Source organism: Heterocephalus glaber, unplaced genomic scaffold, assembly GCF_053883595.1.
Source record: "Heterocephalus glaber isolate CG9 unplaced genomic scaffold, H.glaber_assembly_v1.0 deba00001730, whole genome shotgun sequence".
In the NCBI taxonomy this organism is placed as follows: Eukaryota; Metazoa; Chordata; class Mammalia; order Rodentia; family Bathyergidae; genus Heterocephalus; species Heterocephalus glaber.
Genome location: NW_028258441.1, coordinates 568258 through 590721, shown reverse-complemented (window position 1 = coordinate 590721; position 22464 = coordinate 568258). Strand labels below are relative to the sequence as shown.

The following is a 22464-nucleotide window of genomic DNA, read 5'->3' as shown; positions in this document are numbered from 1 at the left end:
ATTCAATGCCAGTGATTTCAACTACTACCCACAGACTGGTACCGCCTGTCTTTGCCTCTCCAGATCAGACTTCTATCCGGAGATCCAAACTCAAAAATCTGACTAGACACATTACTGAATATCTCCACCAGAATGTTCCTTACACCTGTCCTTTTCAAAATTAATGTTCTGTTGAATCATCTCTAGGTCTTGATAAAATGGAGATTCTGACTCAGTAGGTCTGGTACTGCCCAAAATCATGCATTTCTAACAGGCTTCTAGCTAAAGCAAAAACCACTGTTGACCCATGAACTGCCTTTTAAGACACAACCTGCATTTGAATATACTTTCTCTTGGCAAATGATACACCGTTTACTCACCCAAATAAAAGTTTGGGGGCAAAGTTGGATGTAGAAGGAATGGGGGAAGTATGGAAGGAATTTGAAGCCCAGTCTATCCAACTCCTTGCCATAAATCTTATCTATTCCTGTATTTATGTCACTATTGTTACCAACTGCTAGGTACGTACTGCTCACTGCTCCCCAAAACAGAGGCATAGTGAAAAGAGGAAAGGCTTTACTTAAAGCTAGCTCCAAGGAGACTGGGATGGGAGTGGGGGGTTCTTATTGCCACAAATCACCATCTCACTGTGTCCAGGTACACAAGGGCCTTTGATAGTAAGGAAGAGAGTGGACAGGGAATACAATGAAACAGTAGGCAACTCCAGCCTTGCTCCATCCCTCTCAGCCATCTTTCACCCTCTCCTTTCCCTGTGGAAAGGAAACTGAACTTTAACCTCCTGGGACTGCATCTGCACACTCTATCCATTCATCTAAGATGTGGGGGGGCAGTATGGGGTATGCACTAGGCCTGAGGAAGTTTGCCCTGCTAGTTACATTATCACAGCCTTGACTTAAGCCCTCATTTTCTCTTGGGGTAAGGCTCGTTACTGGTGGTACTCCAGTAGCCAGCCTTCTGGTTGCAATCTCAATGCTCCCGCTAGCATGGCACTTCCAAACAGCAAAATGGCCTCATGTAAAGCCTGGGGTCTGGGACCAGACTGCATTCGTTTGTTTTTTCGTAGTGCTGAGAATTGAACCCAGCCCTTTTTTATTTTGACACAGGGTCTTATTAAGTCCCTAAGTTACCCAGGCTGGGCTTGAAAGTGGGGTCTTCCTGCTTCAGCTGCTCAGAGTGCTGGGATTACTGACCATTCAATACCTTCAGGCTGCATTGAGAAGGAGGTGTGACTGGGTAGGAAGTTCTGCCAACCCAGTGTGATCTCAGGAGGAGGATTTGGTGGCAAGCTGCTGCCAGAACTTGAAAGAATTGGCAAACCTGGGAATGAGAGCTTGGATTCTGAAGTGTGGGGGAGGTGAAATTTGAGTAGTGCACCACAGATAGGTAAATTGTCCTTAGGTCTTTGGACTTGGTTTTACTGACAATAGGAGGTTTCTCACAATGGGGTAAACTGTTTCACACCTCTATGCCCTGGCTCAGATTGCTTCTTCTATGTTAGTGTTTCTTACCTAGATTGGAATTACCTGGGGTGCTGGTTCACTCTTTGGAATAAAGATACTGTTGCTTAATACAAACAGCCAGACTAGCTATATTTGAGTTCTGACATGTCAACTCACTAGCTGTGTGACAAGTTCTTGTAACTTTTCCATGCCTCAATTTCCTCATATAACCATGAGCTTCACAGTGTTTCATGTGAGTTAATCCACAGAAGCATTTAGATTATTGCCTGGCTTGCAATGAATGCTGAGACAATGTTAGCTGTTACTAAAAATGAAAATTCTTAGGCTTTACCTTAGACCCACTGGATCATAATCTTGGAAAGAAGGCTGATCCTAGGAATAGTCATTTTAATAAGTCCCCTCCTCCTCTCCACATTATTCTGATCCTCATTAAAGCTTGAGAATCACTGGTTCCATAGAAAATCCATTCCCTTCCTTATTCATCTGAAAATTGTTAACATTCCACCCAAATATCCTTTCCTTTATGAAGCTCTCCTAGATCACACCTTCAGTAATCTTTGCCCACTTCCCCCTTGCCATGCAGAAACTCAGCCACAGTGTGTATATTCTTTGAACTCTGTCCACCTGTGAGTTCCTTCCTTGAGGAGCAAAGGTTTCATATCCCCAGCCTCACCACAGAGCCTCACTAAGAGCCTGAGCTCAACAGAGGCTGGCCAAGTGGGCATAGACAGGCCTGTAGGTCTCTAGGATCCAAGCACTGAGTGCTGCCTACTCTAGGGTCTGGAATGGAAAATGTGGATCCATATCCTGTCACTGCAGACCTAGTTGGTAACAGTGGAATTTTGAGTTCTGTTCTTTAAACACTTTAGCTTTCTTTTTAACAACAAAAGTAAGCCAGGCATGATGGCACACACCTGTAATCCTAGCATTCTGGGAGGCTGAGCAGATGGATCTCAAGTTCAAGCCCAGCCCGGACAACTTAGCAATTTAGCAAAATCCTGTCTCAAAATAAAAAACAAAAAGGGCTGAGGGTGTAGCTCAGTGCAAATGCCCCGGGTTTAATCCGTAGTACTACAAATGATAAATAATTTATGCTCACAATGTCAAGAAGAAAGCAAAAATTACCCATAATCTCATAACCCACAGATAATTATTAACTTTTAGGCATATCTCCTTCAGATATTTTTCTGTCCATGTATATGTAACATAATGAGTTTCCAGATTCAGATAAATTCAGTTTCATGAATATTTTATTCTTTTATCGATTTATTTAGCAGTACTAGGAATTGAACTCAGGGCCATTGCATTGAGCTATATCCCCCAACCTTTTTAAAAAATGTTTATTTTGAGACCTGGTCTCACTAAGTTGCTAAGTTGCCTTGGCTGGGTTTGAACTTGTGATCCTCCTGCTTCAGCTCCCCAGAGTGCTAGGATTACAGGGGTGCACCGCCATGCCCAGCTTCAATTCCACAAATATATATTAGCACCTACTATATGCCAGGTACCATTCTAAGTATAGGGAACACAACAGTGAAGAAAGTAGACAACGTCTTGTTCTCAGGTATCTTATATTCAAATTGGAGGAGATAAATATAAAAATGGGAAATGAGGGCCAGGGATTTAGCTCAGTGATGCCACCACCTGCCTCACAAGTGCAAGGTCCTGAGTTTGACCCCAGGTCAAAAAAAAGGGAAATGATAGCATATATTGGGGAGCATTAAATGTGATAGGGAAAAATAAAGCAGAGAAAGGGGTTGAGGAGTGGAAGGGAGTGTTTCAAGATTAGAAAAGGTGAGGGTACGACCTGTGAGACATCTTGGAAGAGCATTCCAGACAAAAGGAATCACAAATACAAGGGCCCCTGAATTGGAAGTATGCCTACTTGTCCAAGGGACAGCAAGGAGGCCACTGAAGGTGGAGCATAGTGACCAAGAGAGGAAGTGCTAAGTGCAGTCTTAAAGGTAAGGGTTGGTGAGGTAGTACAGACCCTATAGGACCCTGCAGGATACTGTGACAACTTTGCTTTTTATTCAAATAGATAAGAACCTTGGGGAACTTAGGTGGTTTCCAGAGTTTTGCTATAATATATCATGCTTTGTAATCTTCTACACAAATCTCTGTCCATGTCTCTGAATGCTTCCCCAGGAAAAATTCCTAGAAGTTAAATTTCTTCTTAGCCACAAGGTAGGAAAAATTTGAGGTATTTCTTGCATATTGCTAAATGGCTTTCTAAAGATCCTGCACCCACTTACAGTATAATTTTAAGTTCAACAAATATTATTTGAGTGTCTACCATGTGCCAGACATAGTCCAGGGGCTTGAAGTATATCAGTGAACAAAACAAATTTTGCATTCTAACAATTTAACTTTTACCAGCGTGTATCAGAGTACTTATCTTATTATATCGCTTGCCAACACCAAATATTACCAATCTTAAAAATGTCAAGGAAAAAACACTCCAGTAATTTGAATGATAAAAACTGGTACACTGTTACTATATTATGATTTATTTGATTTCTAATGAGATTTAATTATTTCCCATACATTTTCTAGCTAATGAGAAAATTGTGCTCTTTTTCTTTAGAGGCTCTTTACAACCTTTCAACATAATTTAAAGGAGGCAGAAAGTTTGGAAATATTAAAAGATTTAACCTGTATCTTGGGAGATAAGTAGTCTTCAGGTCAAGTACATAAACTATAGGAATTGACCTGAAGCCAAAGACCACATATGATGCAACTCTTACATTCTGAGAAGGGCTTTTCAATCAGGGGCATCCTTGGTTACTTCCCAGATACATGAACTTGGAAACTGCCACCCCAGTGTGACTTATCCACCCAGAATGGACTTTTCAGCAATCTCACTGTTCCAGTGTTCTAATAGCCCACTTTATTTAACATCAATTCTGGCTTGAAAGCGGTCATATTTTCAAACTGTATCCCTTCTCAAGGTTTTAAATTGCACAAATTTTTACTCTCCCTGTGAAACCAGACCTCCTCTATGTTCAAGGGGATACAGAGGTGTAGCAGAAAGGACATTGGACTGTGATAAACAAGAATGACAAATCCTCCCTAGTCCTCTACAAAAATAACTTCTACTAGTGGTTATCTTTGAGGAAAGAGATTCACGAGTAAGGAGAGGGGCTTTAATTATCTTCTGCATGTTTCCATAGTTTGACTTTTCTAACCTCTAACAAATAAAACTTCAAAAAAATTCCAACAGGGGCTATCTGGGTGCAGAGATAATGGCTTTTTACATTGCATCTCCCTTTATTTAAAAAAAAAAAAAGGATATTTTATTATTTACAATTTCTCCCAGTTTTGTAAAACAAAATCGATGTATATGTGTCTATATGTTGCATATATCAGCAAAATCCAAACCAAACTGTTAATATATGGACCTGATTTAAAGATTGTCTAGAGACCTGGGAGGAAAAACTAAGTGTCCCCTTTTTTTGCATTATACATTTAGGTCCTAAGTTTATTATAATGAACATTTATTATCATTGTATATTTTTTTTCTTTAATGGAGACTGACCCTGGTGTCTTTGCACTGCTATATCTCTAGTCTTCTTATTTTGAGACGGGGTCTCACTAAGTTGCTAAATTGTCCAGGCTGGGCTCAAATTTGAGATCCTTCTGCCTCAGCATCCTGGAGTGCTAGGATTCAGGTATACACCACCATTCCCAGCTTCATTCTATGTTCTTTTTAGAAAAGAAATAACAAACCATTTTCCCCAAGCTTAAAGTGGCATATGCTCATTGTGGAAAACATAGAAAAGCATAAAGAAACTAACAGTCACAAAAATTAACATTTTAGCACATTTCCTTTTAGGCTTCCTTTTATGCATTTTTTTAGACATAGTTGAATTCACACTAAATATAGTTTTGCATTCTGTTTTGGTCTCCTAAGATTAAAACATAAGCATTTTCCAATGTCATTACAATATTTGGATGGCCAGTGTATGGTTTTACACAATTAAAATGAATTAATTAGCCATTTAATTTGAAGCTAAACATTTTGAGTTGTTTTGTTTTTGTGTATTAAAAATGATGAGGATCTTAATTATAAAATATCTGTGTGCATTTTAAGGATTCCTTGGGAGGGATCTTTAGAAGTGGAATTATTGGGTCAAAGAGTAGATGCCCAGAAGTGGGATTAGTAGATAGAATTTTTATGAATAGCAAAAGTTTATACAATATCTACTCCCCCCAACAGTATATGAGATTCTTGCCACACTCTTACTTTTAGCTTTCCTAGAGGACTGTGATAGGTGGCCATGGTATGTCCATGTTTCTCTTTGATAACTAGCAAGACTGAACTTATTCTTATGGTTATGCTTCATGAGTATGCCTGCATATGAACTACTTGTTTCTATTTTGTCCATTTGGAGTAAAATGTTAAGGATTTTCTTATCAAGTAAAATGAGCTCTTAAGGGATATTAACTTTTGTTACATTAGTTGCAAATGAAAATATTTTCCCCAAGTTTGTTGGTTTTTACAAATGTCTGCACAGTTTTTACAAAGAAATAATGAAATTCTAACTACAGTCCAAGGCCCTCAATTTGAGCTTGTTTCCCTACCATTAAACTGAAGAGGTTTCATAATCTATTTGGAAGGGGCCTTTTCAGCTAATCCTAAATTTAGCTCTGAAAAAAACATGCGTGGGCCTGATAAAAAGATTGTTTGGTTCCTTACACTTTAAAATGATTTAAGAAGATGGGGAGAGGGGAGGGATGAAAGCAGTTTTGGACCGAAATTTTTAGAATTCTGAGGTAAGAAGCCAATTCCTTCTTCAAGTCTTTTGCGTGTTGAGAAGGGGAGTAAATTATGTGCAAGTGAACAGAATCCTTGATGGAAAAGTACTGCTCTGGGCTACAGCTATGTGCATGGCTTGGTTTTAATTATTTTCCCCTCTATCTTTTCTTCTGCTTCCCTCCCAGTGCCACAATAAAAGGGGAAGCCAGATTTGGCCTCTGAAAGGTAAAGACAATCCTTCCTCCTTAGAGACCGCTCCAGTGCAGCCTGTTGGCACATCAAAGGCTGGATGAAGTACCTAGGAAAGGATGGGTCCAAGCCCCGGTGCGTCCAGACTCCCGCCTTTGTCTGGGCTCCAGCTCAGAGTAACCGTGACTGCCAAGGGTAGCTTGACAGACTTCAAATAGAAGAATGCTGCCAAAGAAACTTTGGACAGAACTCCGAGGGGGGAGGGGGGCTCAACAAGAGAATGTCACTTGCTGATGCCTTGTGACTAAGCAAATCAGTGATTGCAAAACGGTTTTTCTTTTTGAGACCCTAAAGTGAGTTGAGTGATCTGATCCCCGAATCCCCGATACTGAGCCTGGGGATAAGGCTGGGGAGAGAGTAGGGGATAGGTCGGCAGAAAGGAGCTCCCAAGGTGAAAATGGATCTCTAAAATGGAAAATGAGTTTCCTACAAAGGCTTCGTGCTCCTGGGGCTGGAGGGGAAGAGAAGTGAAGGGGGGTTCACACAGGAGGCAGAAGAGAAGCGTGAAGAGAAATGTAGTTAGCTTTGGGGGCTCAACAGGTGGCCGGGACCCCCAGAGGCTAGCTAAGCCAAGGCTCGCCCACCGGGTTGGGGTGCAGGGAGCAAAGGAAGGGCGCAGAGCCGAGGAGGGATTTGTGCGGCGTCGCCGTTAGCTAAGAGGTGGTGCGAGGGTGGCGTGAAGCTGGGGCAAAGGCCTCACAGGTAGAATTGAGAGGTGGGTTCTATTCTGTGGCAATGGAGGCCAGGGCCGCCAGGGGGAGGGGAGCCGGGATCCAGGGGCTGGGGTGGGCGGGACTGAGCTGGCAGAGCGCTTAGGCGGCCGTGGGGCGGGGCCATGGAGGCTCCGCCCCCGCCCGCCCCCGCCTCCTCCCCACTAGCCTTAGTCCGTCACAGAACCCATCGCGCCACTAGCTCGCTGAGAGGGGGGAGAGAGCAGTGAGTTCCGGAGCTCAGCCTAGGCGGGCCAAACCTTTGCTCCAGAGATCATGGCTGCCGAGGATGTGGTGGCGACAGGCGCTGAGTCGAGCGAGCTGGAGGGCGGCGGGCTGCTGCAGGAGATTTTCACATCGCCGCTCAACCTGCTGCTGCTTAGCCTCTGCATCTTCCTGCTCTACAAGATTGTACGCGGGGATCAGCCGAGTGCCAGCGGCGACAGCGACGACGATGAGCCGCCCCCACTTCCCCGCCTCAAGCGGCGTGACTTCACCCCAGCCGAGCTGCGGCGTTTCGATGGCGTCCAGGACCCGCGCATACTCATGGCCATCAACGGCAAGGTGTTCGACGTGACCAAAGGCCGCAAGTTCTACGGCCCCGGTATGGCGGCTGGCGACGGGGGGCGCGGAGACAAAAGAAGGGGCCCCAGCCCGGGCCTGGGGCCGGGAGAGGAGAGGGGGAGCGGGGCGCCTCCCAGAGGAGGGCGGGCGGGCGTCAAGGCGGAGAGGCGGGCGGCTGTGGCAGGGCGGCTCCCCCAGCTGGCCGAGGACCAGGGCACTGCAGAGGGGTCGCGGGACAGTGGGGAACACAGATTCCCCAGCCTGCGCTGCCAGTGCTGGGATGGGGCTGAAGGAAGAAGGCTGAGGCGCTGAAGCCGGGGGAGGCAGAGTGGGACTTCGAGGCCCAGGGAGGGGGGACACCAGAGCTCAGTGGGGGGGGGGGGGGAGTTTAAGAAGGCAGCAGGTTTGGGGACTCTGGAAAGGAGATGGTGGTGTCAGGTGCGAGAAAGGAAATGAGACTATCTCCAGGGGTGAGTATGGGAGGGGGTAGATCCAGACTTAGAGGAGACACGAAGGCCCAGGACTCCCCGAGTAGCCATGGCGGAATGCAAGGGTGAGAGCGAAAGAGGAGATGGGGATTAGCAGCAGGTAGAAGCATTGTGCGTTCTGGAGAGGGATGGGGGGGGGGGGGGTGCTGTGTGCATGCGCAGTGTGCGTGTTGAGTGTATGTGGTTTGGGGTGCGCGCGCACGCGCTCGCGCTTGGAATGTAGCATGTGTCAGATGTGTGTGTGGCCTGTATTTGGTATGTGTGTGTGCTTTCTGTGAGGTGAATTGACGGGGAAAAGCTGCAAGGTGAACCAGGGAGGCCCAGTAGGGGGACAGAAGTGGCCTGAGAATGGAATAAGGGCTGAATGTGGTAGACAGTGGTACCATGGCAAGCTAATAGGTAATATCATATTTCATCTACACCAGAAGAGCAAGAACCAGAAACAAACAAAAATTAAAAATGGAGAGAGAGGGAGAGTGGAAGTATTGGCAAACGAAAGGGGTAGGACTGTGAAGGCTGCTGGAGAGAGGATTTCAGGAAAATCCAACCAGAGTGGAAATGAGGGATGCATGGATGGATGACTGCTGAGCTATTGGAGGGAGCAGGCTTGAAAGAATCCTTAAAGATGGGGTTTTCCAAAACCTGGTTGCTTATCAGAATCCCCTGATGTACTTGAAAAGTACAGATTTCTGGCCTAACCAGCCAGAACCACAGATGGACCTCTTGGGGAGGATCAGGAATCTATTGGAAAGGGCTCCCACAGGCGAATTTGAGAAGCAGCCAAATTTGGAAAGTCCTGCTTTATGGAAAGGAGGAAGAAGATTTGAATTTCTCTAATATGGACTCCTCTAAACACGGGGAGCTCAGGGGATGTGTTCACATCCTCACTGGTCTGAGAGAGGAAAGAGAACCCTGCACTAAACAGGTCATATCGACTCCTTTGTTTTACTTTCCTAGTCCGGCTAATCAAAATCAGATGTGTGATGGTTCCTATGAAACTCTCCCACTTAGTTTTTTCTTGTGGACATTTTATAATATCTGCTTTCTATAGGCATGTAACTGCACAGTAACTTGAAAACCACACTTGCCATTGTAGTGAGTGGCACATTATCAGTAAACATAATCATGTGCATATCTGTTTTTACTGTGTCAAACCATAAATAGTCAAAACATGTTCCTAGGCCATCATTTTATGGCTATAGTTTGCAAAGTCATTGGAGAGAATATCAGTCTGTGCATAGAGCACAAAACTAGTCAAGCAACTTGCATTCTAGTCCTCTTTGGGTCACTAACCAGCTGTGTGATCTGGTACAAATCATTGTTACCCTCCAAAAAGTGACTAGGGTGGCCCATTATGAAATTTCTTCATTTCTCTACCCTCCCTACCATTGAATGGGCCCATTAATACATGACAGTGTCACAGTGGAAATACTTCATATTACAAGGGATACTGAAAAATTATTCATTTAGTGCCTATTGCTTTATGGAAGGCACTGTTGTAGGTGCTGGGGATGTAGCAATGAACAACACAGATGAAAGTTATCTCTTCATGTATGTAGCTTCTTAGGAATATATACGGTACTGAAAGACTTAATGCTCCCCCTAGACCTTAATTATTCTATGAGGATTGCTAGGTAAAGACCCACTCTACCAATCCAGTAACCATAATTTCTGAAATGCTGAAGGCCAAATCTGTACAGTTTGCCTATTTTCAAACACTTGGTGCCATCATCTCTAAGGGATACATTTGTGAAAAATGTTTTCTTTTTAATCCTTAGTGGAAATGGCAGCATATAATGATAATTTTAAAAAACCATTTATCTTAATTGCATTTACAAGTTGATGGATCTTATTTGTATTTAAAAGTTGATCATAAAATTCATCTAATTTATAAAAAATTTCTTGGTGGATTGAGGTTTCAGGTGACCTGGCTATATTGAAACTTGATTCATTCTCATACTTGGCCTACTGGTTACCTACAAACTTTTTTAATGTCAAGGTTGTTTTTCAGTGTACTTGTGGGAAAACAAGACATTGTTTAAAGTACAGTGGATTTTTTTCATTTACTTGCGCAATATTTAAGTCTAATCATCTACTTTTAAGTGCCTACAGCATTATTCACTGTTCTCTTAGATAAAAGTTCAGTATAATATATCTAACAGCATTCTGAGTTTTATAGAACTATTTTTAGGTATTGATTCAGTCCTTTTCCCTGAAAATTTTAGTATTTTCTCAGTTTCTCTTTAAGCCCACTGAAAACAGAATGATGAAGCCATCTCCTCTGTGCTCTCTTATTTATTGACAGTGAAAGTTTCGTAACGTGTGGATAGATTTTTGAACTATGATAACCTATAAAATGATTTCTCCTGCAGATGCCATCAGATGCCATGAGTTAATGTTTCGTTTTATTTTTTTTTGGTACCGGAGATCGAACTCGGGTCCTTGCGCTTGTGCAGCAGGCAGTGAAACCACTGAGCTAAATCCCCAGCCCAGTTAATGTTTAATTAAGCCTCACAACCAAAGATCTCTGTTAGATACCTTTGACTCATTAAAACATATCAGCATATATTTCTAAGAAAGTGTTTTTATTTACACATTAATAATTATTATATTAAGAAATCATAACTCTCACTGGCTTAGCCCAAGTGCCTAGAACAGAGCAAGCTTCAGGTTCAAAGTTCTCAAGTTGAATTCTAACGCATGGACTATATTATCTTGGATCACTCCTTACTACCTCTCCTGAAATAACCATTTATGACTTTTATATCAATTACTTGCAAATCATAGGAGGTTAAAAATCTGTAGCGTTTTAATTTAATTTTAGTTATTTAATAGTTAAATGCGGGTGGAGGGGTTGAAGGGAGGGCTAGGAATGGGGAAAAAATAAGAACCAAGATGCATTATGTAAAGGTACAATTCCCAATGAGAAATGTAATTGTGTTGTATACCTACAATGTACCGATAAAAGAATTTAATAAAAAAAAATAGTTGAATGCCAGCAGATCTTTCAGTTTTCCCTACATGATGATCAGAGCATCAATATCACTTTATGGTTTCTGAATGAAATTGGATATTAAAAAAGGGTCTTTCTTTGTGGATAGGTAAAGAAGACATTTTCTGTGCATGAACCATTAAAAATGTATTATCTAATAAAGAATTGGTCTTTGGTTTCATTTTGTTATTAAAGAGGGACCATATGGAGTCTTTGCCGGAAGAGATGCATCCAGGGGCCTTGCCACATTTTGCCTGGATAAGGAAGCACTGAAGGATGAGTATGATGATCTCTCTGACCTCACACCTTCCCAGCAGGAGAGTCTGAATGACTGGGACTCTCAGTTCACTTGTAAGCATTTTTAAAAATTGTTTCTAGATCAGATTTCTACCAGTAATGGAGATTCGTGGCAGAGCTATAGTTATTACTAAGCAGCCTGAAACTTGGCTGTGTTTTGGCAGGCTTCTGAACCTTGGACAGATCAAGTTCATGGCTTGAAGGAATGGTAGCAGTGCTGAGTCACTTGCTATGATTACTTACCAATTTTCATCTTCTTCTCTATAGAAATTTGGGTTTCTGGTTTTGATTTTTACACGGAACTTTACGTTGATTCCATGCTAGGATTTGGGTGTTTAGGGGAAAGGACAGTGGCCCTCTTGGCTATAGAAAGAGAGATTTTGTATAAGCCCTCTCTTGTAGAGCTTGTGGTTTAAAAGCAGCCCACATCTCACTTGAAGAATGGGAGACTTGTGTTCTGCAAAACAGCTTCTCTTTGAATCTAATTGAGCCTGACTATAGGCCTTATCCACAAATGATGCTTATAATCTGCCCAGCAACAATGGTGTCTGCATTTTAAAAAAAGAAAAGAAAAAAGGAGACACTTGTTCCTGGCTTGTGCTATGGGATATCTTAGAGAAGGGCTACAAATGAGGGGTTAAACTTTAAATCTTGAGAATTCAGGAATTAGCTTCTGCTAAATCTAAGTCCTTTGGGTTTAATGGTCACTTCAGCAAAATTTCACTGCTATAAATTTGAATAATTTTCTTATATTTTAAGAAAGGTATGTGAAGGCCATGACCATTTCTTCGATGAAGATTTTTCATTTAAAATGGAGCTTTCTATTTACTGTTCTTTATAATCAGTTAACTATTACATGCTCTTTTGGCTATATCCAACCATTTTCTTTGAAAATATTGCTGATCTCAGAGAGTTTTGGGTTAATAATTAGCCAGATATGGCTCTACCTTTTGAATTTGGATCTGAAGTAGACCAAGGGTAGTGGCAGGTCTTTTTACTTTGAAAACATAATTCAGCTACCTAACATGGTTGCTAATGTTTGCATCCCAAGGATGCCTTTGTTGTGATAGAGGTTAATGAGTTGTATGAAATAAATAACATGCAAAGCTCTAATTTCTAGGGTTTGCCTTCGTCAGAGGGGGGGAAAGTGATTTTCCCTCCTTAAACTAAGGATTACCCCCGCAAAACTATTGTGACACCTCAGCTACACTCGAAGCTGGTGTAGATTCGATTCCCCTTAGTACAGGCTTCCCACCTGACTTTTATTTGTCTTGCACCACCCTGAGCAACTCAGGGACCTTTATGCTATGTTTAAATAGGGAAGTTTGGATTGTTACCAATGATTATTTCTCACAAAAGCAGCTCTGCTTCTCTGGTTGGATAGGTTGTTTGCTCCTCTTATTACTACCCATATTCAGAAAGAGAAGACTTGGTCTTTAGTTTGGCTGCAGTGATTTGTTGCCTCTTGTTTGCACTCTTAAATCTGTTGTCTCCAACATCTCCAGTCCTCTTCTGGCTCTATTTCCACATCCTTTACCCATAGTGTTTTCCTTATGCTGGGAAAAAAATTCTGTCTCCTACTACCTTCTCTGACTACTAGACCACATTCCTTCCCTTCACTATCTCCCCAGCCACTGCTTCATTTCCTGTCTGTGCCTCTTTCCTCACTCCCTACAATGTGGCTTCTATCCCTAAAATTGAACTCTCTCAAAGATTTCCATGGACCTGCTTCTTACCAGTTCTGAGTTCACTTCCCAGTCCATGTTGTGGCTCTCTGGTCATGTGCCCCTCTGGAGTGGCTCCCTTGACAGAGTCCTCATTTTGATCTATGGGCTATCTAGTTTTCATTTTATTAACTCATATTTTGAGATTTCTTTCAAAGTGTCTTATATTCTTCCCATTCTATTCTTATGGACACTACCCTACTCCTGACCCTGGTTCCTTCACATCTGGCTTTGCATACTAGCCCCAGGATCGCCCTGCTCCTAAGTTCCCTTTAATGAATCTGCTCTATATATCACAGTGATAATATTGTTGTCACAGCACTATTTTGCTGTGTCATTCATTTACTCATAATACTTTCAATGCCCTTTGCTACCTATAAGTTCAAATTCCTCAGGCTGGCTTTCAGGTCTTTCATAACATTCCCCACACTGGGAAACCTTATCTCCTACTATTTCCACACACCTGACAGCTTGGTCTCTTAATTGCTTTCCAGATATGTTCAGTCTTGCCTATATGCCTTTGTACATAATATTTTTGTTTTCATGAAATATCTCTCACCAAATCCTTCTACACATTTTCCAAATCATATCCTCTTCCATGAAGTATACTGCAGCCCTTTTAACTCATAAAGATATCTGATTCTTCTAAATACTCTCTACATACACAAATTGTTTTGACATTACCTTACATGCCTGTTGCCAGACATTGCTTCCTGTTTTATGTTTCTGTGTTTTAAACAAAACTGTCATTCCTTTTTGTCAAGGACTGTGGTACAAACCACTTTTGTATCCTTCAAGAAACCTACCACCTTGCCAAGTATATTGCAGGCCCCTAATAAATGCTTTTAAATGAAATGTAGTAGTGATCTTTTATAAAGCATGAGACTGACCATTGGTGTTTTCTTTTCTACCTCCAGTCAAGTATCATCATGTGGGCAAGCTGCTGAAAGAAGGGGAGGAACCCACTGTGTACTCAGATGAGGATGAAACAAAAGATGAGAATGCTCGGAAAAATGATTAAAGCACCCAGTGGAAGCATATCTATTTTTGTATTTTTCAGAACCATTTGTAACATTCCAGTCTGTCTTTAAAACATGGTGATTTCAATATTTAGGAAAGTTTGAACTTGCTGTAAATTTTTTAGTTAACATCACTAGTGACACTGATAAAATTAACTTCTTAGACTGCATGAGATGTTTATATGTCACAAATCTAGAAAGTGAACTGCAGTGCTATAATGCAAATGTTAATACTGTTTTTCTTCTATATGTAGTTACTACAAGCTGAATTTAAATTTTTTTTTCAGAGTGACAGATAAGACTTGGTTATTTCCACAGACAGGTAAAAATGTTAAATGTGCACCAAGAACAAAGGATCAACTTGCAGTCATGATATTTTCTAAATAAATCCTTTTTATTCAATTGACTTAACTGCATGATTGATCTACCTCTAAAGCAAATCTGCAGTATTCCAAAGCCTTTGGTATAAAGACAGCCGTCTAGTAACAAAAGGAAATCTCAATGCTGGGCTCAATTAGGAGAAATATTTACTATGTTTCTGGACCACTTTGTGGTACTGATCCTCCTATAGCCATACAAACAGCAATATACAGTTAGGATTAAAACAAGATCTGAACATTTACAAGACAGCCTTGAAAAAAAATCCCTAAATACATGAAGAAGATTGTAGGACTGGTTTCCCAATCTCCATGTTCTTAGCAGGGTAGTGGTTATTTGACAACATGTTAAGTGCAAGAGGGGCATACAGAACAGGATCAGGTTTGTGCTTTCCTGAGAGCCTATGTTCACACCCCTGAAGAATGAGGAAAGAGTACATGTCACTAACCAAGTGATTTTTTAAATATATTCATAAGGTAACAGTTTCCTTCTGTCATTGTAAAACTAGCCACTTCTAAAGTAGTAACCAAGTGTCTAGGTCTTGGATAGTACTCTTGGTTAACACTAAACCTAGCTTAAGTAGACTCTACAGTTGTATGACTTTGTAAAAATATTAAATGAACAAGTGAGGTTGTAATTGTAGTTAAATAGTCATTGTATTTTCTTGTGAGATGTGTTTAATGGTTTTACCTCAAATCAGAAAAGAAAATGAAGTGCTTTGGTGAGTTAATAAAATGATTTTACCCAGTGTAGTGTGGTCGTTTCTTTTTAACCTTTAAAACCTTATTCTGGGCTGAGGATTTAGCTCAGTGGCACCATGCCTGCCTTGCAAGCGATCCCCAGTACCGGAAAAAAAAAAACAAAAATACTTTATTCTAAGAAGCCAGATTCAGTTATTTCACTTTAGCTGAAAGTTCAGTTTCACATTTTTTAGTCCATATTAGAAAGTAAAGTGCTTTTATTAACTTAATTTTTAATTTTGTTAGTACATGTTTGTAGTTCATGCAGTTTACAATCATCTTGGGGAATGGTTACATGTTCATTGAGTGGATTCTTTGTATTTCCAAAAGGAACAAGTTTAGAAGGGCATATCTTCATAGTCCCACAATAAACCAAAAATCACTTTGTCCTGTTAAGGAATAGTAAGTTAATTTTTTTGTGTGTGACTTGTCAAATTCTTTCTCTTTAAGTCAGAGCTCTTTATAAACTAAAGTCTGTAGCAAGGTTTTAAAGAGTAATGTTACTGAAGGCATTGTTATTACAGATTGCTGAGAAAAGGTTTTGTTTTTGCTTTGATGTGATCAGGAAAGCATCAGGAATGTTTATAGTAATATTAATTCACCTCAGATCAAAAGAAGGATAACAGTTCCATATACAGTCAGTTGAATAAACATGGACAACCTATCCATGCATGAATATTAGTGTTTTGACACTTTAACATTGGAATTGGCAGTGTTTTCTTAGGAGAGATGTACTCCCTTAACCAAAGAAATCTCAGTTTTTCACTTTATGTGTTATCGAAGCACACTGCACTTGTTTTCTAATGTCCTCCCCCTCCCTGCTAGATTTCACTCAACAAATGTTCGAGTGCCTGTTTGGTGCCAGGCACTCTATTATGCCTTATCCTTTGGAAAAATGGTCAGAGAGAGAAGTTGGGCCACCTCTGCAGCCTGAGGTCTCATTTAGATGGGAAGATTAAACTCCTTTTACACAAGACAGGTTTACCTGTTGCCATGAGAACAACATCCAGAGCGTAGTTCAAGCTTCAGGTCCAATAGCTTGTCTTCCATAACACATTGTGTTGATTACATAAAGGGTTATTACTAGAAGGCAGGACTTTCAGCCAAAAACTTAGCCAGCTAGGTATATGAAGCCATATTATGAGAGAGAGTGGTTGTTCACCACCACCAGGAGTCTAGCCAGGGAGGTGTCAGGTTAACGTGCTCCTCACCTACTGTCATCCAAACAGCTGCAGACTCTGTTCTCAGTACCAGCATTGGTGATTCACAAGCAGCACCAGCTGTATGTTTTCTGGATCTGCCTGTCTGTGGCTTCTCAGTATGGTGTAATGTTCACTTCACCTCATAGGCCAAGTTTATATGTAAATCCTTGGTAAAGAACCAGCATTCATAACATGCCTTAACTGTTTCAGAAAGAGCTCTTTGAATCCAACAAGTACCATTTCAGCTCTAGAGTACCCAGAGTTTAAGGTACAGTCTGCCTTTGTTACATAATACTTAAACTAAGTTTGCTGTTTATTTCATGTATAAATACGGTTAATTCTTGAGTGATCAAAGACTGATTATTGATGCTATTATTTTCTCTGACTAGACTCCCCATCCCGAACCTATAATTAATTATTACCTAGTACTTAAGGGATGAGGTGAAATTCCATTGTCAACTTTGCTACCTTTTAATAGCATTGATAAAATGTACTGAAAGATGATTGTAAATCTAGATATAATTTCAACCCATCCAAAGTAAAAACAAAATTCTGTTCTTAGGTTCTGTGAACTCTGACAGTTCCCATAAACTCTCATCACAAAGGGAAAAAATTACATAAAAATAATACTAAAACTAGACATCTATATTTCCACAAAATTATTATGGCTATGTGACATTCTAACCAATACGTGTGGTAAATGAGCAAAAGTTTAATGGTCACTGCAGCAATTTTATTTTTAATATATATGAAAATTAAGTGTATTATTTCTCTAACAATGCAAATTACAGAAGAACAACATTAGTAAAATGAAGCATCCCATACTACAGGTAGAAACTGCCCTTCCTTGGAAGTATCAGCAAAAGAAATGAACATTTTAATTAGCTTTGCAACAAATAAAAATATATTTATTTGGTTCTATTTTCAATATTACCAGGTTACATTGCCTTCTACCTGAGAAATTTAAATGAATTAAAAACATTGACAGATTTTTAGCTTTCTTACAGCACTATCAGCAGCATATACAATGAAAACACCTATTTTAAAAGACAGAGTTTAAAATTCAGGGCCATATTTAATAAGACATACAAAAAGATATGAGAAAATACATCCATACCACTTAAATAACAGTGCAACAAAGTATAATATTAATTAAGAGAAAATGATTATAATGGTTTCAATTCTGTTTCATTCCTTACTAAGCCATTCGATTGAAAAGTACAGAATAAGTTATTCTCTTCCTCATTCAAGCCCCACACAAAGAAGAGGCTGACCCAAATCTAGAATTCTTTACCACGAGATAGGTATAAAACTCCAGGCTTGTTCAGGATGTCAACATAAAACCAGTATTTTTACTTTCTCCTAGCTCTGAGGATGGTTTTTAGCAAACAAATCAAACAAGACAAAAATGTTATATAAAAATGACTTAGCACCAGTTCTATTATACAAAAAATGCACATACTGTATTCTGTAATTTATTTTTATTTCTTTACTGAGCAGAAAATTATTTCCATGCCAAAAGAAACTGCAAAGAAAATTATCAAGGGACGGAAGGGCTTGGGGTGCAGCTGAGTGGTAGGGGTTCCATCCCCAGCACCATAAAAAAAAAATTCAAAACAGCCTTCCCGCTTTCCAACACAAACTCATAATTTTTTTTGTTTCAATGGCATAAATCATGAAAAAATAAGGAGACAGGTTTTCACTGGAGAATAATACCTAGTTACCAGAAAATTTTCTGACAAAATACCAGCAGTTAGTAGTTTAAAAGGCTACTCTGGATGATGGTACTTTGAACATGAATGGTCGCTGCTAGTCCTCAGAGGAGAAAAGGCACTCACCCCAAGAGCAATTTTTCAGATTTCAGAAGTCAAACCTCGTTTTCACAGCACAGTCACTGGCTTGAAAGTGGGATGGAACACAAGAGAGCCAATAATAGGTTCTTATCTTACTAGTAATAATCATGATCTCTGATGATACAACCATTTCTGAGGTTTTGCACATCCTGACTACCTCTATTAAAATGTGACTAGGAAGATCAGTGAAACAATTTGTGGTTTCTACTTTAAATAAATGAGGTTCTGTAGCCACTTCAGATACCAGGTTGCTCAAGAGGCTGGTTATGGGCACACACTGTGTGGCATTATTCTGGATAACCACACTGACTGGCATCCTACCTGGTTCTATTAGCTGGTGCTTTTCTACAGAATACCAATTTAAGACTGTGAAATGAATTGTGTCATATGAAAATGTTGTTCTCCACTACTTCTGTGGATTAAAATCACCTTTTCCTGTTACAGGCAATCTTGAATCTCACTAATGTCTTCAAATGCCAGGTCAGGTATAGCTTTGTTGGGAAAATAAAGTCATTTACTGCCCCTGAGGCCCTAAATCCAATATAAGGCAGAATAAATCAGCCAAGCTTTTTATAGAACATGCACTGCACTAAGAGGTAATTTTTTAAGAATCTATAAAATATCTCAATTTAAAAACATATTTAAGAAATCCAAAACAAGTAAAAAGATAAATTGTTTATGTTAGAGTTTACAAATCCTGTATACATACAATTTTTCCACAGCTAGAAAACTATGGCCTTTTCTCTTAAAATCTTCCTAACTCCATGGCACTACTGAGGATTGAGGAGGCACTTGTTACTATTTTATAAAAGTCATTTTGGGGATACTCAGTGACTTTTTACAAACTGATGTCACCCAACCCTGAGCAAAAGGATTACATAACTTGAAACTGAATACCTATCATGTGCTCTCTTCCCAAGTGCCATTATTGGTGCCCCTAAGACCTTCAATATTTCCTTTTGGAAATATCCCTGGTTATATCACTTCAATCCTGTTGCTTTTATAGGATGGAAAGACATGGGGATCATTTTTTAAAACTCTGCTAATGAGCCCCTGACTGTTTAAACTTCAAAGGACAATCCTAGCCCCTTTCAGATACTTCCAAAACTTTGTCTGTAAAAGGACAATTCTTTGACTACTATGAACACATCAATAAGATTAATTTACTTCTGGTGGGTGCTCATGAAATCCTTTAATATCATGAAGATGTCTGTAACATATTCTAGCTGTTACCTCTCTTTTTGCCTACAATTACTAAACAAGAGTCAATACAGTTTTTTACTGTGTGTGATATTTCTGACCAAATCAAAGAACATGCAAAAGGACCCTTATTCATTCACTACTGTCATTTTTGAAGATGAATAATGATGATGATGATGATGATGATGTGACAGCTAAAGAACCATAGAGGGCTATCTCAATGTTAATCTGCTCCTTCACTGGCACCAAATTAAAGCTGTAAAAAAAAAAGTTTATCTTGAAGTTTTGCAAGTGCATTGTTTTACCAAGCTTCAGAATCTGGAGGTTTTATATTTCTAAAGCTTGCCAACACACCTGCAGTCATTTTGATCTATGCTTTAAACTTTGGCAAGGGTTTGCATTTGACCCTGTGCAAGCTCTTGCTCTGTAGTTGCTAACTACATAGCTATATTTGGTTTAAAATTTTTTCTGTTTATGAGTTGTTTATTGTAAATATGGGTGTTCCTGATCAAACTTCCCATCAAAACATTTGAAAATATAAAGGACTAGTGTAGTCGTTTCCTAAATAGCTTCCATAGTCAATGTGCTCGTGACTGTTACGCCTAATGTAATAATCAGAATTGAGCATGAAATCTTTAGAATTCTCATGTCTTTTAAGCCTTCTTGCATCCTGGTTATATTCTGACTTCCAAGAACTATCTCTTCTTTTGGGAAAATATCCCAAATATAAAGCATTAGAACTTTTTGATGATGTTATTGGCACATAAGAGGGTCTATAGTTCACTTTGTGGTCCAAAATTCTACCGCTAACCCTCCTCTTCTTCCTTGTGATTTCTTTTAATTGATCACTGGAACTGAATTCATGGTAGTAGCCTTCTTCAAACAAGTAGTTAGATGTTAATTTTTCCCTCTTTTTGCTGTTGCTCTTCTCATCTCTAATAGAACTGCTTTCATCCTCAAGCCATGAGTATCTTGGTTCATACTTAGACCTCTTGCCTGGTGTCCCAAGCTTGTATTTGGAGTATTTTCCCTCACCATCATGTTTCCACTCTGAATGCAAGGTCTGCTGACTTGACCTAGATTTTTGTTTACAAGTGATGATTTCATCATTGTCAAGAGTTTCTTCTTTAGGGGAGCTACGATATATGGTCACAGATTCCTCTTTCTCCTCTTCATTTATGCTAAGAATTTCACTGAAGCACTCAGAATCACTACTAATTTCCTCTAAGAAATCTGTCAACTGCAAATCCAAGGCTACTGATCTGAAAGGTGAGGAAACTTGATGTCTCTTTGTGGATTTGGAATCACTGGCTTGGTGAGTATGAGTCTTTTCCAAGAGATGCCACTTTGCATCAGTTGGGAACAGTTCACCACCAGCTTCACTGGCTGTATCCTTGCAATCATTTTTAAATCTCTTAGCACATTCTTTGTTATAATCGACTTTTCCTCTCTTTTGTGATTTGTGCTCAGGATCCTGTATGCAAACCGTTGACCAGTAATCATCGTCCTGGGTGTGTTCTCTTCTTTCCAGGTTTTCCATTTGGCTCAAATTGGTTGAGGGATGCCTTTGTTTTCTCAAACTGATCTGAAATCCATTCCCTTTAACATGGACATCCCTCTGCCACTGACATGTACTTGTTATGTGACTTGCTTCTAGGCAGATACGAGCATATTTTGGAGTCTGATAATAATTTAATAAATAGTCAATAAATTCATCTGTTTCATAGATCTTCTGTTTTCTGCCATGGTCCCTCTCAGATAATCTGGAAGAACAGGGTTTATGAGAACTGTGGTGGTCCTCATTTTCAAGAGATTGACCTTCAATCATTGTCATTTGCAAGGAATCCTGGTCAGAGACCAAGCTGTAATTGTGTCTGTCAGTTAATAATTTTCTTGTTCTCTCTTTTCCAGTAGAGTATCTTAATTTCTTTCCTCCAAGACAATGGGAAGATTTATGTAAGCGACTCCTAGTACTTTTCCTCATTTTTCGTTTTTGTTTATTGTCAGACTTGGCAACCTGATATTCTGGCATTTCTTCTTGATTTGGAAGATGCTGAGCATTTAACTCTTCTTCCTTCCAAGTTTCTAGTGTGTTCCCTGGAGTATGACTGGCTTCAGGGCCTGTATCATCAACCTCCTGTAGGCAAAACGTTGTGGATCCCTTCAAAGAAAAAAGTTAAAAACCTCACATAAAAGGCTGAACAGATTAAAAGCTTCCAAAGAAAACCAGGCTCTCTCACATTGTTCTGAAGAGATTCAAATATCCAGGATAGATCCAAATTAGAACAATATTACACTGAGAAAATAGGAAGGAATAAATTAAATGTTTTTATCTAATATGGTCTGCTTTTACTTAGTCAGTGCCCATTCTTATATCAGAAGGCACCACACTTTACATAGATGTCAAAGTGTGCAACCCTCTTTTCGTGTGTTCAAAAATTGATGAGCTTACTGTTCCAGGAATTGTAATAAGAGCTAGAGAGACAAAGAAAAATAAGGCATGCTCTATAGCCCTCCCAGAAAATCCTAGCACAAGAAAAGGCTGATGGGTGTAATGTGTGCCTAAAATGGTCAACTGGCTTAAAAGATAAACTGTCTCTCTGCTGTGCATTCTAGCTTTTACTACAGTTTGTAGGTAAGTTGTTCTCTTAAGTTGTCCCACCTTACCTGTCTCATTAGGAAGCAAGCCATTGGGGCTATAGGTGTAGTGCAGTGTTAGAACACTTGCCTAGAATTCAAGAGGCCCTGGTACCATCCCCAGCACCAAAGGATAAAATAAGCAAGGCACCAAGTAGTAAATATATCTACGACTGTGGTCCTACCTGCGGCTAT

At 40.0% G+C, this 22464-nt stretch overlaps 2 protein-coding genes across 9 annotated transcripts in view; one reads left to right on the top strand and one right to left on the bottom strand.

Moving 5' to 3' along the window:
* Nucleotides 1-7352: 7352 nt before the first annotated feature.
* On the top strand, nt 7353-15385 carry Pgrmc1 (progesterone receptor membrane component 1). Its single transcript, XM_004872153.4, has 3 exons — nt 7353-7779; nt 11415-11570; nt 14158-15385. Exons 1-3 carry the CDS (start codon nt 7452-7454, stop codon nt 14259-14261), a joined length of 588 nt encoding a protein of 195 aa, XP_004872210.1. The 5' UTR covers nt 7353-7451; the 3' UTR covers nt 14262-15385.
* The window catches only part of LOC101696399 (A-kinase anchor protein 17B), a 39547-nt gene continuing 32257 nt past the window's right edge, over nt 15175-22464 (bottom strand). For all 8 annotated transcript variants that reach the window (XM_004872154.4, XM_013068291.3, XM_087199894.1 and 5 more), the window contains one exon: nt 15175-21793. In XM_004872154.4, coding sequence (XP_004872211.1) covers nt 20153-21793 — 1641 coding nt within the window. In that variant the 3' untranslated portion in view covers nt 15175-20152. The remainder of the gene's footprint in view (nt 21794-22464) is intronic.